Raw genomic sequence first — 15,009 nt, forward strand, 5'->3', positions numbered from 1 at the left:
TTAAGCCACCATGCTGTCAGCAGTATGTGGCAAAACACACAGGATGTGTGAACTCTTAAATTTCAAAATTTTTTTATTGCACAGTACTGATACAGTACCTATTACTGATAATGTACCTATTTCAATGTTTAGACTAAAGAGTCAAGATAGAATGGCCTCCCGTGCTGCAAAAACAATTTTTAGTATAAAGAAGGGGAAATTTTCTAATTATAAAGGTGGTGGAACATTATGCTGTGTTGCAAAGGGGGAACTGCTGGATCTGTCCATGTAGAACTTCACTAAATAGCATACAATGGTGTTGTTTGACCTGGAGGGAGATTATGTCCCAAGGTTTCCTACTGTACTATGATTTTATGAAACACAAATGACAATGTTAAGCAGTGAATATTAAAATCTGTTTCCCTATTTCCCCCAAAGAGGTTATTTGGATAGAATCTGTTGCTGTGTAAAAGTTTGCAAATGATTCAGAAAATATGAGTGGGGAATATTTAGTCAATCAGGTCATCTGTCTGCCTAATCATCCTTTGGTGAATTGAAAAACAAATTACAATATTGATGAAATCTAGCTGATGGAAGAAAATGATCCAAATCACCATCTAATTCAATCTATTGTGGAAACGGCAAACTTGTCAGGTTTCCATACTTACTCGTGTGTTATTTATATAATTATTTAACTATGTGAATCAGCATGATGAGAAATACTTCATTGTTGTCACAGCAGATTGGGCAGTAACTCAATTCTAATAAAGTGGAGGTCAGAAGTTTAAACTACACAATAGCATAACTGGCCAGACTTTCTGCTGGGTGAAAAACCATGAGACACAGTGAAAGAAACCTGGGGTAGGAGTCGAAATGCTTGGGATCAAGCTGGGACCCCAGTAAGTCCACTCATCTCTGAATACATTTTCTTCTTCTTAAAAATAAGAGAAGTGCCTGTCTCCTTTTTTATACTAGTGGTGAAGAAGTAAATAAGAACACATGTATGAAAGTGATTTAAAAAATGTCCACTCTAATGTTAACACAGGGCATTATAAATTAGGCACTTTGGGACTAGATTTACCTTTTCAGACCATAAGGGTAAGTGGTGTGTAATAATAATGCAATATTTCAAAAGTCCTGTTCTCAAACACAGGCCATGAGCTGTAGATCTAAGATCCTGAACAGATACCTGGTTAAAGGGCTTTGTAATACTGTGATAACAGAAAGTAGCTGATGAAGCATATTAACTATAGTTTCATTTATTACTAACTTACTCCTATAAATAAAGGTATTCATCAGGTACAATATGATATACGGAATTGAAGGTTTTAAAAGCCGCAAAAATAGGTTCTTAAAAATAGATCAATAAGCCCATGAGGACAAATTACTAATGAGGTGAGTAGCTTCCACAATGACTGCACATAACTTGCCAACAATAAACATTTGTTAACACTAAATGCAAAAGTCATGTATCTTCATGAAGCAAGAATGCAATGAAGATTTTGATATACATGAATATTCATGGCATATCCAACTTTTCCTGACAGTTAAACAACAACAAAAGGATAATTTTATCCAACAGCGCTTATCCAGCAAGAGTTGATGTGATCTTGTGCCACAGACACAGTGATGCCTTCTTCTCATTATTTCTAAGTTAAATCATACAGGACCTCATGGTTACCCCTATGGTCTGAAAGAGCATATTTAACTTCAAGGGTTAATTTCTAATGCCTCACTTTAATAAGACACTTTATATTTCTCAAAGCATTTTCTCATGCACTTCCAAGTGTAATGTTTATCACCTTAAGATTGATGAGAGATTACTGCTCATGTCCAAGTACATGCATCTGCACCTTCTTCTTTAGGAGGTGTTGTATGAGCAGCACATGGTGACTCCCCCTATCTATAGCTCATCGTTGATCACATTTCTCAGAAGTTTAACCAGGTCTGGGAAACAGAAGTTCTAGGATAATATCACCTGGCTATTGGGACTCAAGCATCATTAGGGAAAAGAAAAGCCCAAGCAGACTTGACTTTATAGTGCTATTATAATCAGATCACTGCTGAAAAATAGCAGGTGTGCCCTGATGGCATGCACCTGTCATCCCAGCTATTTTGGAGGTGAGGAATGAATATCACTAGGGTTCAGGAGTTTTGGGCCAGGTTGGGCAACAATGCAAGACCTCATCTCATTAAAGAAGGGGGAAGCATAAATATTTTACTCCCTTGCACATTAAGACTCTCTAAATGTAGTATTTATAGGTATGGTGCACTATTACCTAAATAGGTATAATGTGTATAGTCATCATATAAAATTAATATTTTAGAACAGTTTTTAAAAAGATGAACATTGAAAACTGCTTGGAACACAGCAATGTGGACTGTAATTATAAAAAGTATCTACATGAAATAGTCAGTGTTAACTGCCATAAGTCCTAAAACATCTACATGTATATACATGCATGCATATAGATATGATACATAAACACAGAAACATGCACATGTTTATTTTAATGAACTTATATTGCAAAAGGGTTTGAAACATAGTCTGAAGTAAATATTAAGAGACGTAAGTCAGAAGATATTCCCACAATTTCAACCTACCTTTTGTGGCCACTCGGACACAGTCGATTTTAGTTTCCTGTATTAAATAAAGAGGGGGGAAATTGTTATTCATGTTTTATTTAAAACAATAGAATTATCTGTAGTTTGAGTTGAATGACACCAATAAGGAAAGACTTCACTGTTTCAGGGATGGCTTTTATCACACTTACTCAGTGAACCATCTCATATACATTTTCTGGTTCCAGTACAGATGGTGTTGGGGAACACTGCACCCGATGAGGATGTGGAGTTAAAGAAAAATGATCTCCACCTGGTGGAAGCTGAAAGCTTCCCCAGACCCATCCTTGTGCCCTGTTCAAACAGCACTGGTGGGGGTGGGGGATTCTACATTCCAGATTTTTCCTTTCACTGGCAAAAGTTAAGTGGCCATTGATACTTAGACCTGTGCCAAGAGGGAGGGAATCAATGGAAGAATCTAGAAAATGTTCCCTTCTGGCTAATGAGATGTAAAATTTTATCCGAGCTCTAGTTGGTATGAACAGGAAAGGTGACAAATTTCAGATGTGGGTCTCAATGATAGTTTTTACTTTGTTTCACCTCATCTTCCTTAAGCTGTTTTCTCTTAGAGAAAAAAAAAGACATCTAATTTAGTCAGAGCTATAGGAAGCATAGTCTTGTGGAATTAAAGAAATGGGACAGAATATGCTGAAAAGACAGATGTTGTGGAGCTCACAAAACTTTAAATGAGCTGAATGTATGTGTTGTAGCTACAACGTTTTCCTGTAAAAGAGTAACCTAAGCAGAATGTCTAGCCAACTTTTGGTAATAAAAATTCTGAAAATAAAAACTATCATTGTGATGATACACTTTCTAAACCCCCCAAAAAGAGGAATATAAGAATATATTCATTTCTTGCCATAAATTTCTCTAGATGAAAATAATTTTAAAGGAGAAAAAATTGTTTACAAGTAAAAGCACACAAACACATGACTTCCTTTGTTGACTACTATCTTACTTAAACTATGTTCACATTAATAACCCAAAATAGCACTGGTAAACAGTCATCTATAAAACTTACCCCATTGGCTCTACTAGCAGCTTGGAAATAAATTCTGTAGCTTTTATGGGGGAGGAGGGGAGTGTTCCAGTATCCATTGTATGTCTTGTTGTCACCAATAGTAAAAGGCTGAGCTGCTTGGAGGCTGTCTGCTGGAAATTCTGCAGCAAAATAGTACTGTGAGTTCAGGATGGAAGCATTCTGGAAATGAATGGGCACTGGGTAGCACTTCAAGACCTCTGTTGTCTTTTTAGTTCTTCGAGGACGTTCTTCCTCAACAACTATTTGATAGACACTAGAAAACAAAAGGGGGAGAATCGTAAGTGATGTCTTTTAACTGATCTGATCCCATCTGCCTTCAAATGCAGGAACCACATGGCACATCTAAAATAAGGAACACACTGAACACAGTCAATAATCCTGGTCCATAAGGGCCACTCACTTGATGCTTGCTCATCGAAAGAGAATGCTTAAGCTCTCCCTCAGAATTCTTTCACCCAAAATACTTTACTGAGAGGAACAAAACTCACCATAATTTAAAACATTTAGAAATTGCTGTTGTAACCAGGACCCTAACATAATCCTTTTTCACAAAGACCTCATGATGATTTCTAAGCTTATTGATGATGAAATTATATTAACAGTAGGTTTGTAAGAAAGGCAATGCATTCTTCTCTTCAGTGGCATCTGCATGACCACAGGTGAAGTTTTAACAAGTCACAAAAGAAACACAGAGCGATTCCTCTTAACTAAGGTTTATGGCTCCCATCTTTTCTTACATTCCTTTGTCCTTGACCATATTCGGTCAGTGGAAAGAGATGACATGAGAAAAATGGAGATGAGGGACTGGAATTTCAAAAGCCAAGCTTTGAAGTTTCATGTGACTTGGAATAGGAAACCATGATCAGGCCACTTGAATCACATATAAAGAAGGGATGCGACAGAACACTTCAGCAATATCTGCAGGGATGAGGTGCTCCCTGAAAAACAGAACCCATGTGCCTTTATCTTACAGTACAGAAAAGCACCCCGGCTCCCTACAAAAATGATGTGATTCAAGAGTTGCTGAGTACAGCTGACCATTAATGCCAAGAGGAAAGATTAGGAGTGGGAGCTCATCCTCACTTCCCTGGGGAATGCCTTTTTATGGCTCTTCTTGTTGTGAACTCTGAGTCTGCATTCAGGCAAATATTTACTCTGTGAATACAGCCACTTGATGCAAAATGAGTCACACAGTGAGTGTTGCCATTCAATTTATAATTCTGTGTAACTACAATTCAACATCACAGTGATTTCTCAGTAAATCAGGTAGTCTAACAGGTTTATGGTGTGACAATAAAGTGAATCTTGACATTTCCACCAGTGAAGGAAAGAAGGAAGGAAGAAAGGAAGAAAGAAAAGTAGGGACTTGTTACTGGGTGTAGTCATGTAAGAGGTTATACCATAACTGGTAGATTTCTCCCTGCATAATAGATATGATACATGAAAGAAAAGTATTTAGGGAGCTTCTTCCCAGATTGAGGACACAGGATGCATAAAGAGGTAAAGCAGACTTTGATTTCTCTCATCCTTCTCCTTGACTTCGTACATCTACAAATACTTGGATATGGTGATTTAACGATTTGCAAAGACCTTGGCATTTCTCAGCCAAGAGGAGGGCTTGGCTATATTTAATGACTTACGTGCAACTAACACAATGTGGTAGAAAAGTCACTATACATGTATCTTCAGCCTGGTTTCCTTGGGAAGCCTTCTTTTGGAGAAGACAACCAAGTAAATGGTCCCCAGTGTGAACCTGCCATGCAGGAGGGGGCATGTATAGGCACGCTGCTTGGCAGTCCTAAGGGCTCCCAGCCCATAGGCAGTATTGTTGATAGCCATGTGTGTGAATGGCCTCAGAAGGTCACCAGCCAAGCCAGCGGATGACTGAAGTACTGAGAGACACTAAATAGAAGCTGTCCAGCCAACCCTCTGCTGGCCAACACTGTCATGTCAAAATAAAGGTTTGTTTTAAGCTGCTACACTTCAGAGTAGTTTGATACAGCAGCAAATACAGTAAGTAATTCCCCCTTATCTCTGTTTTGTTTTCTGTGGTTTCACTCAACCACTATCCAAAAATATTAATATTTGTCTTGATTCTTTCAAGGGAGACAGATCACATTCACATGACTACTATGGTTTACTGTTATAATTGTTCTATATTCTTACTGTTGTTCTTAATCTCTTGGTGTGCCCAATTTACAAATTTATCTTTATATAAATGTGTGTATGAAATAACACAGTACATATAGGGTTTGATACCCACTGTGTCTGCAGGCATCCATATGGGGTCTTGGATTGTATCTGCTGCAGATAGGAAGGTCTATAGTACTAATTTGCATATTAGGTAATACAATAGTAAGAGTAAGGGTCAAGGTCAAAGTAAAAGACAAAAGGCCACCTGCTCAGTAGTACAACCACAGATGGCAGTTATGGAAGGAATTTATTCAAAATGTCATTAAAAACAGCACTGAGAAAGCATGAACATTTTCTTGAAATTGCTTTTGTAGGGATGAGTCAGTGCATGGTTCCAGGCATTAACTCTAATTCTGCAAACAACTCGGGGTTTTAATTGATTGAGGGGTCTTATTTTTTCCTACGAAATGAGAATATTAGTTGGATCTCTTATGCAAATTTAAAAAAAAATTCTTTTAGATGTCAATGCCCCTTTATTTTATTCACTTACTTATATGCAGTGCTGAGAATTGAACCCAGTGCCGCACATATGCTAGGCAAGTGCTCTACCACTAAGCCACAACCCCAGCCCTCTAAGGTGGATTTTATAAATCCAGAATTTTTATTCACCATATAAGAACTGTTCTCACAAAATGAACAACCCATAAGGATAATTATTTGTTTTGTAAAGAATTTCCTAATTTGATAAAATAATTTTTAACAATGGTTTCCTTCCAAGAGTCAGCTTTTCCGGTTCATTTGCTATATAACATGATTTTCAAAATTTCCATATAAAAACAACTTTTCAGAAACTCCTGTATAAGACAAAGCAGAAAAACAAAGATAATGTGAAGACAAAAAATTTACAGAAATTATCCTATCCTCTATCGGGTCATGTATATGTAAGTTTTATTTTTTCCAATTTACTGAGGTGAAGACCAAGGCCCTGAGGTGAAGTGCTATTCTACTGAAGTGGCAGGGGAGCCCATCTCATATCACGTTCTTAATCACTGGGTCAGGTGATGCATTTCTTCTTCACAAGTATTATTTTAAGGCATTGATATGAATCGTCTGCCCTGAATGGAATACCCTGCAGATGCAACCAATATAACAAGCCAATCTTTACTTTCCATGATCACTTTATTTTGAGCATTGTGTAAAGTTTTTTTTTTTTCATTTCATCATTTCAAGGAAGCTATAGATGGTAATGTTACCTTTGACCTCATTCCCTTCTGCCATCTGTGTCTGTGATATGAATCACTTCCAGAGAAGGATCTACTCCTAGAGTCACAGTGACTTACACACCTGCTGGAATCTCTTCACCTTTCTCACCATGCAAGGGCTCCCTCTGATTCTAAATCTACTCTGTAAAAACAAAACAAAACAAAACAAAACACACACACACACACACACACACACAGCCTCTTCTGGACTTTTCAAGTCCCTGAATTTAAATACAAACCCGAGTCTCTATTCTCCTCCCTTGGTCTGGGCTCAAGTGTGCTATTTAAATGCTGATCTTCCCAATAGGATGGGCACTTGGACAATCTCAGCAGGGAACCTCTTATAAACTGCAGAGACCCTCCTTGACCCCTCTTCCAGGGGCTTCCAATCATTCCCTCTGTTTGAGATGTTCTTACTCTGCTCCAAACTCACAAAAATATGTTTTTTTGGTGAAGACTGATAGCCATTGGTATCATTTTATTATTATTTTCAAAAATCTTGTAAGCTTCTAGAGGAAGAGGGCTACATTTTATTCATTTTTGTTTCTCATGATCTTGGAATGAAGTGGGCTATGAAGTTGGTATTTTTGAAATCATAATATAATCAAAAGGCATTTCTATTTTGTTCTGGAGGTACATTACACATAATATGTAATTATATGTGTAAGGGGGGAGCAAACTGCTTTTTACAAGGGTGTTTTGGATAACTTAAATTTAACATTAAATTTATTTGTGAGTCACTTCCTGAATACAAGAGCAAAAAGAAGAGGAAATTATCAAGAAAAAAGTTTTGTGATAAGAGTGTGCTGGTCAGTATGTAAGTTTGTCCTGGGGGCTGGGGAGATAGCTCAGTTGGTAGAGTGCTTGCCTTGCAAGCACAAGGCCCTGGGTTCGATCCCCAGCACCCCCAAAACAAAACAAAAACAAAAACAAAAAAGTTTGTCCTGGATAACCCACAACAAATAATGAACCCGGCGGGGAATCAAAGGCTGCATCTCTCTCTCCTCTACCTGCTCTCTCAACTCCATCTCTCAATTCTCATTCCTCTTTTCTCAACCTTGTTACTATGTTTGATATGTGTTCACATACTTACTAATTTAATAATTATTTTTGAGTGCCTACTCTGTGCCAGGCAATCCCTTACTGTAACTCAAACTATACAATCTATTGTTTCCTAGTAAGACATTTCTTCATAAACAAAATTTTCTTCGGTAATTTACATACCATCTAAGAGAATATGGACTAAAAAGTTATTTTTTCTCTAGGCAGCAATTTAATGAGGATTAGGTGAAAATCAGAGAATGAAATGATCATTTAATGGGCCTCCCTTTTGCCAGCTGGTATTAGTTTTATTATATACTCTACTCCAGACATATTACTTTTTAAATGGCTACCATCTACTCATCTCCAGATATATTAAAGAAAGAACTAAGTTGACTGGAGCAATTTCAAACCCCGAATGTCTTTTCATCCTTGCTCCACAAGACAAATTAGATTTGCAAGCATCCAGACCTCAAATCTATTTGCTCTTTAATAATTTAAGCACTGAAAGGTCAAGCAGCTCTTTTCTATTCCCCTTTATCAAAGTCCAAGTGCTAATGAAAAATAGCTAAATCCTCTCTGCTGCCCAACTGCCACACATTGCTGTCTCCCTGATGGAAATTAACATGTTATTAGCACCCAGGTCAATGGTACCTTGACTGAACTGTATGACTGGTGTGTTTTTCATCTGTACAAATAACATCATTTCACTAATCAATTTTGTAAAATCTTCCCATAACAATCATAATCTCAAAACTAGCTTTGAAAATCTTACTGTCTGGTTTTTCCAAAAGATTAAAAAATTAAAAAAGCAAAAACCCCAAGCATAGAAAGCCAACCAGAAGTTTCTAGCTTAGTGAGCTGAATTAAAATTCTATTATCCTTTTAATGTATTACTAAGGCTCCTTTTGTTTATTAAGGTTGCACCATTCCTAATGCTGGTCTACTACTACTCTGGAATTTAAAGTAACATAAAATCTTTCCACTGCTTTTGTAATATTAAAGTACAACCCATAGTAAAGATGAATCTGCCAAAAATGTAACATCACTTCTATCAGAACTTGCCGATGGAATGAAATTTAATTTAAAGTTTAATTTATGCTAGGCTTTGCTACAACAAAACTCTAAGGCCCTTACAAGGAGAATGAGAAATCTGCATTTATATAGAATAGTACATGAAGTATAACCTAGAAAAGAACATCTGAACATCTTTCATGTACTTTTTTAAACTTGAAAGTTCAAATGTGATATAATGTTTTTCGTTTTTTCCCGACTTTGAGGTCTTTGAGAGGAAGTTTGAAGTAGATCTGAAATTGACTTAATTTTTTTGTCCTAATTCATTGCAAGATTAAAACCTTAGTTGTTAAGTCCATTTTTCTTACCCATTTTTTCTGTTTCTTATTAGCAGAATTATTAGAGGGCTACCCAACTGGTTAACAGAAGGAGGGACAAGGAGAAGAGGAGAGGAGAAATGCAATGATTCTTCCTTTGCTGCTTTTGCTATTCCTTTAAAAGAGTCACTTCTGAATCATTTCTGGGACTTTGAATATTGCTCATTTCATGGGACCTAAGGTGACTTTTACCTTGTTTTGCAATTTTTGATACAAGCCATATATCCTATACTGTATTAAAAAGAAGAGAAGTGAGTATTGATCATCTTTCTGAAGACTAATTTGAAGGAGATGTGAGAATAAAGAAATGTTAATTACATGCAAAATAAACATATAACTAAAGTGGTATGTAACCATACAGAATGGTCACCATGTAACCATACAGAATTTCTGCTTGCCCTGTTTTTTGTTCAGATGTAGCTCTTTCCTAAAGTTGTCAACACTTACTGAAATGATACTCCAAAACATCAAACAACCTGGTAATATCTAACTAAGTTTTAAGAAGCACATCACCAGTTTAAAATCAAGTGAGAATTCAACATACTGTCATAGTGGCTAAGATCCCTTAGAGTTCTGTGTGAAGCACTGGTGCTGAGAACAGTTAACCTAACATTGCCCTGGTCATTATAAATTATGAATGAAAACTGGTAACTAGCATTACACAGACATTGGTAACACACTGCCAGCATGAACAGACCTGTGGGGTTGAAGAGTCTGTGTTAGCAACTTTAATTTCTCTTTGTCCTGCTGTGACCAAAAGGCTGGCCATAAATTGCTGTGGATGAGTTGCAGGCCACCACAAGCATATTTATGTTCTCCCAGCTATAACTCATAACAAAAAGCTTTCCTGGCATCAGTAAGTTACTATTGCTCTGGATGTGTGTGTGTGTGTGTGTGTGTGTGTATGTGTGTGTGCATGTATGTACATGCAAGCATGCAGTTTAATACCCTGCTGCTCTGCTAGTTAGTGATAAAATCTGCTATAATAAAATATTAATTATAGCTGAAAGGTTGGGTGAGAAATATTAACTCAATTACAGCCCCATATTGTGAACAAAGGGCAGGGTGAAAAAAATCCTTTAGTTATGGGGGTTTGAAATTAAAAGAAAAAAAACCCCAGCACATTAGACTCAGGCCGAGAAGCTCTGCAAAAGGCCACCTGTCATCAATCTTCACAACAGGCACCACATTTTGAGTAAATTAGTCCTAGATAGAACATCTTTAAGAGGGATTTCTCCTGCTTTGAACAATGAAGACATTTTGCTTTGTACTTCCTATTTCGCCTGTTTATCATAATTTAACCATATAATTTCATAACATATTTCTGAAAATTACAGTTCAAGGTTAGTTACTAATATGAAAGTATGTTCCCTTTAATGCCCTAGTGATTGAAATAAAAATAGAAATAGAATATAATCAAAGCCACACCAAATTAAGAGCATCCTTCATTCAAGAATCCTTTCAGAAAGTTCTAGATTGTGGAATATTTTGGATTTTTGGATTGGGGATGCTCAACTGGCAAAGTCTATACAAATATCCCCAAATGTAACAAAATCCAAAATCTGGAATGTTTTGGGTGCTAAGTGTTTTGGCTATCGGATATTCAACTTGTATCTTTCTTTTTGGTTCTTTTTAATTATACGCCATTTGATATAATTGTACAAGCATGGAATGTATGTTAGTCTAGTTAGGATTCCATTCTTACAGATGTACAATGACGGTAAGATTCACTATGGTGTATTTATATATGTACATAGGAAAATTATTTCAGATTCATTCCACTGTCTTTCCTTTTCCTATCCCCTCTCCCCTCCATTTCCCCTTGTCTGATTACACATCATTCTAGTCAGAATGGCAATGATCAAGAATACAAGTCATAATAAATGTTAGCAAGGATATGGGGAATAGGGTATACTCATACATGGCTAGTGGGACTACAAATTGGTGCACTCACTCTGGAAAGCATTATGGAAATTCCTCATTAAACTAGAAATGGAACCACCATTCCATTTGACCCAGTTATCCCACTCCTTGCTAATGTATCAACTTGTATCTGTTCCTGTATGCTTGCTTTCTATTCATTAAATAACAGCTTTACTGCTGCAGGTCAGGTGAACTAGAAAACAGATGTGACCATCAAAGGAACAGGTGCAATAGGAATGTTCCTCCTGAGGGAACACTGAAGTGGGAGACACCATCCACAGGTACCAGGTGCCAGAGGTGCCAATAAATCATCAACTGCCATGGAGAGTCTTTCAAGCTCTTATACTGTATCACTCCCAGTACAAGATGGGGCTAATTGTGACATCGATGAATGAGAATAGAATGATTTTCTTCTTGTTTTCTCCATCTTGTCTTTTCAAGGTATCCATCACATATCAGGTCTTGTGTCAGGCACAGGGGAAGAATCAGGTGCAGCCTGCCTCTGTCCTTGAGGAGTCCTTTGGAAGGGTGTTAGAAATAGCTCAGACCAATGAAGAACAATTGTGACAAGGAGCTGGGAAAAGTGTGTAGAAAGTACCAAGTAACAGGACCCACAGGGAGTGACATTCTACATCAAAATCTCCTCAGCATCTACTACACTGAGGTCATCTGGCTGGGACCTAGTGCCCAATCGCTGTCGCATGCTGATGACACCTGGAGGCTGATTCTGTACTGCATACATCACTAGTGTTCCATTCAAATTGAAAACAAAACACAATACAGGAGGGCACCATGAAGCATAGGTACATTCCCAGCAACTCAGGAGGCAGAGCAGGAGGACTGCTTGAGCCCAGGAGTTCAAGACCAGTTTGGGCAACCACAGCAAGACACTTATCTCAAAAAACAGAAAACTCAAATGCCATAGCAACAAACAAAAAAGCTAGTGCCTTCAAGCCAGGTGCAGTGGCACATGCCTATAATCCCAGCAGCTCAGGAGGTTGAGACAGGAGGATCATAAGTTCAAAGGCAGCCTCAGTAAAAGTGAGGCACTGAGCAACTCAGTGAGACCCTGTCTCTAAATAAAATACAAAATATGGCTGGGGATGTGGCTCAGTGGTCAAGTGGCCCCGAGGTCAACTCCAGATACCCCCTGCTCTCCCCACCCAAAAGCTAGTGCCTGCAGATTCAGATTCCCAACACATGTCCTTTTCGCTCCAATTACTTGCAAAAGCCCTTTGTCAGCAGCACAGCAGATGGAAGGTAATGGCTGAGCCCTACTGGAGACATTCCCAAGAGTCACCCACCCTGACTTACCCTGAGTAACCCTAAGAGTTTAAGCATTTTCCTCCCTCAATTTCCATACTGTCCAGCTCCCTTAAAAAAGTCCTGCCTCCCAAAGCCACCCAAGGGCCTGAGGTGAAATACAGGCATGGAGGTATTTGGGGTAGGTAGGGAAATAAACTTGATGGTCTTGGATGGTCTTGGTGTCTGTTCCCTTCTCTAAATGATTGTAGGACAATTTGTAACTACTCTTTCTACCTCGATAATCACTCCTCAGGTTATGAAATCTATAATTTTTAAATTTTGGTACTTTATTGCATAACCATTAGAAGGACATAACATTAAGGACAACTCAAAATATTATATTAGTGTTTCACTGATTTGTGGCTTGGGGTTTGCAGGGGGTGGTACTTGGCTCCAAGGTCAATATGGGCTTGCAGGCAGCCTCCATCCCACTTCCCCCATAGGAGGACTGGGCTGCTGACTTCAGTATGGGGCCAGTGCACCTGGCCATGAGGCCCTGGTAAGAAGACTGTAGCTCTGATATAAGGCACAAAACCCTTCAGAGGAGACTGTGGAAAAAAAAAAAAAAAAAAGAAAAAAGAAAAAAGAAAATTTGAGAAATAGGGGAAGGAAAGTTATACAGCATATTTTCATGCACAAAAGTAAGTTTAAAATGGAGTTTGAGGGAAGTTAAATTAAGTTTCCTTGTATAAATGCTCTAAAACCTCTACTCTATTATTATTATCTTTCCCCTGCCATTTTACTGCTTCTTTCTAAGGGTGCTTGAGGAACAAACTTCGTTTCCAAAATGAATTTTCAAAGAGATGACTGACACTGTCATCCAAGAAGCAACATTAATAAAAATGATCTTTGTTTCCTGGCAGTGAAATAATTCAGAGTCTTACTTTTTTAATACAATAAAACTTACCTAAAAGCAGGTGGGGGAAGATGAGGGGGTTGGGGGATTTGGCACTTTCTGTTAACACATACTGGGGCAACTCGGACATAGTAAAAACAAAACAAGGTAATGCCAGATAGAAAAACCAAAGTTTTACCATTGAATGGCATTTCAATCTTTGTGACTACGTATACCCCAATGCAAAAAGAAAATTATTAGGTTGGAAGTTAGAGTCCCTTTCCTGAAACAATTTCAGCAAGGGGTTAGAACCTTTCTGCAAGGATTCAGAAGTGAGACAGAAGAGCATTTAGGCCAAATGGCTTACGATGCTCCTATGGGGCACATTTTTTCAATAACTAAAAAGCACTAGCTAAAAATCTACTTAAAAGTATCTCAGAAGGACTGGTACTTTCTTTCTTGATCCTCTGAAGAAAATTACAAATGGCCAAAGGAAAAAGATTGATGCCCACAATGAAGGATTGATTAAAATAAATAAAGTTTGATTAAAATAATCCAATTCTCTAAAACAATTTTGCCTAAGCTTAGTTGTCAAAATTAGTACCTAAACACTTAGGAGGTTATGATGACACTTAGCTTAAAAATAACAAAGAAGAAATCAGTGCTCCTAAGAATTAACCCCAAGGATAAATCCCAAGGATTCCAATGATCATAATCTAGAAGCAAAGGTCTAATGTGTTTTCTAAATATTAGAAAAAAATAGTAAGGAAAAGATATTAACTCACAGAAGAGTTCTTTGCAAAGGAGGGTGTGACCACATTGCTTTCAAAGAGTCAGTAGGGAAGAGGTCTCCTGATCAAGGGGAGTGGAGACAACAGAGAACCAAAGAAGAGAAGGATCCAGTTTGGAGGAGGAGGCAGGGGCCCGGGAGTCATGAGGCTTGTGGATCTGAGCACAGGACTTAGCATTACTCAGAAAGCTAATGGTTTTGGGGTGAGAGTGGACCAGTCTCTTAACCTCCCCCAAACTCAGTTCCTTCAACTGCCTAAGTCCTTCTGCTGGCATGTAATGAGGAAGGCTACTCTGGATGACTAAAAATCACTGAATAAAGGATCAAACCAGAGGTCTGGCATGCCCGAGCTCCTCATCCCAAGTAACAATTAGGATTCATTTTTTATTATCATTACCTATCACAAGCTGCTCAGAAGAACATAACTGAGATTCAGGAATATACTAAGACCCAAAAGGTGTTCCAAGACATGGGAAAGATAATCTGCACATTATATCTATCATTACTAGCCAAGATAACATTCACACCAAGGAAAGACTAAACAGACACCAGCTATGTTAGAAGCTGTCCTGGCTGTGCACATGTCAACCATTCTCCTGCTGCCCTTTCCTATAGATATTATTATTCCTTGCCTCTAATTTATAAGGAGAATGAATCTCAAAAAGCTGCACAAACGGCCTCAAGGT

General features: G+C 38.0%; 1 protein-coding gene across 9 annotated transcripts in view; it reads right to left on the reverse strand.

The window, feature by feature from the left end:
• Positions 1-15,009, reverse strand: part of Ptprm (protein tyrosine phosphatase receptor type M) — an 819,218-nt gene that overhangs the window by 295,362 nt on the left and 508,847 nt on the right. For all 9 annotated transcript variants that reach the window (XM_047526252.1, XM_047526251.1, XM_047526249.1 and 6 more), the window contains exons 12-13: positions 3,623-3,896; positions 2,584-2,620 (exon numbers count right to left, since the gene is read on the reverse strand). In XM_047526252.1, the coding sequence (XP_047382208.1) occupies positions 2,584-2,620; positions 3,623-3,896 (311 nt within the window). The remainder of the gene's footprint in view (positions 1-2,583; positions 2,621-3,622; positions 3,897-15,009) is intronic.

The sequence above is a fragment of the Sciurus carolinensis genome, chromosome 15, assembly GCF_902686445.1.
Source record: "Sciurus carolinensis chromosome 15, mSciCar1.2, whole genome shotgun sequence".
Lineage (NCBI taxonomy): Eukaryota > Metazoa > Chordata > Mammalia > Rodentia > Sciuridae > Sciurus > Sciurus carolinensis.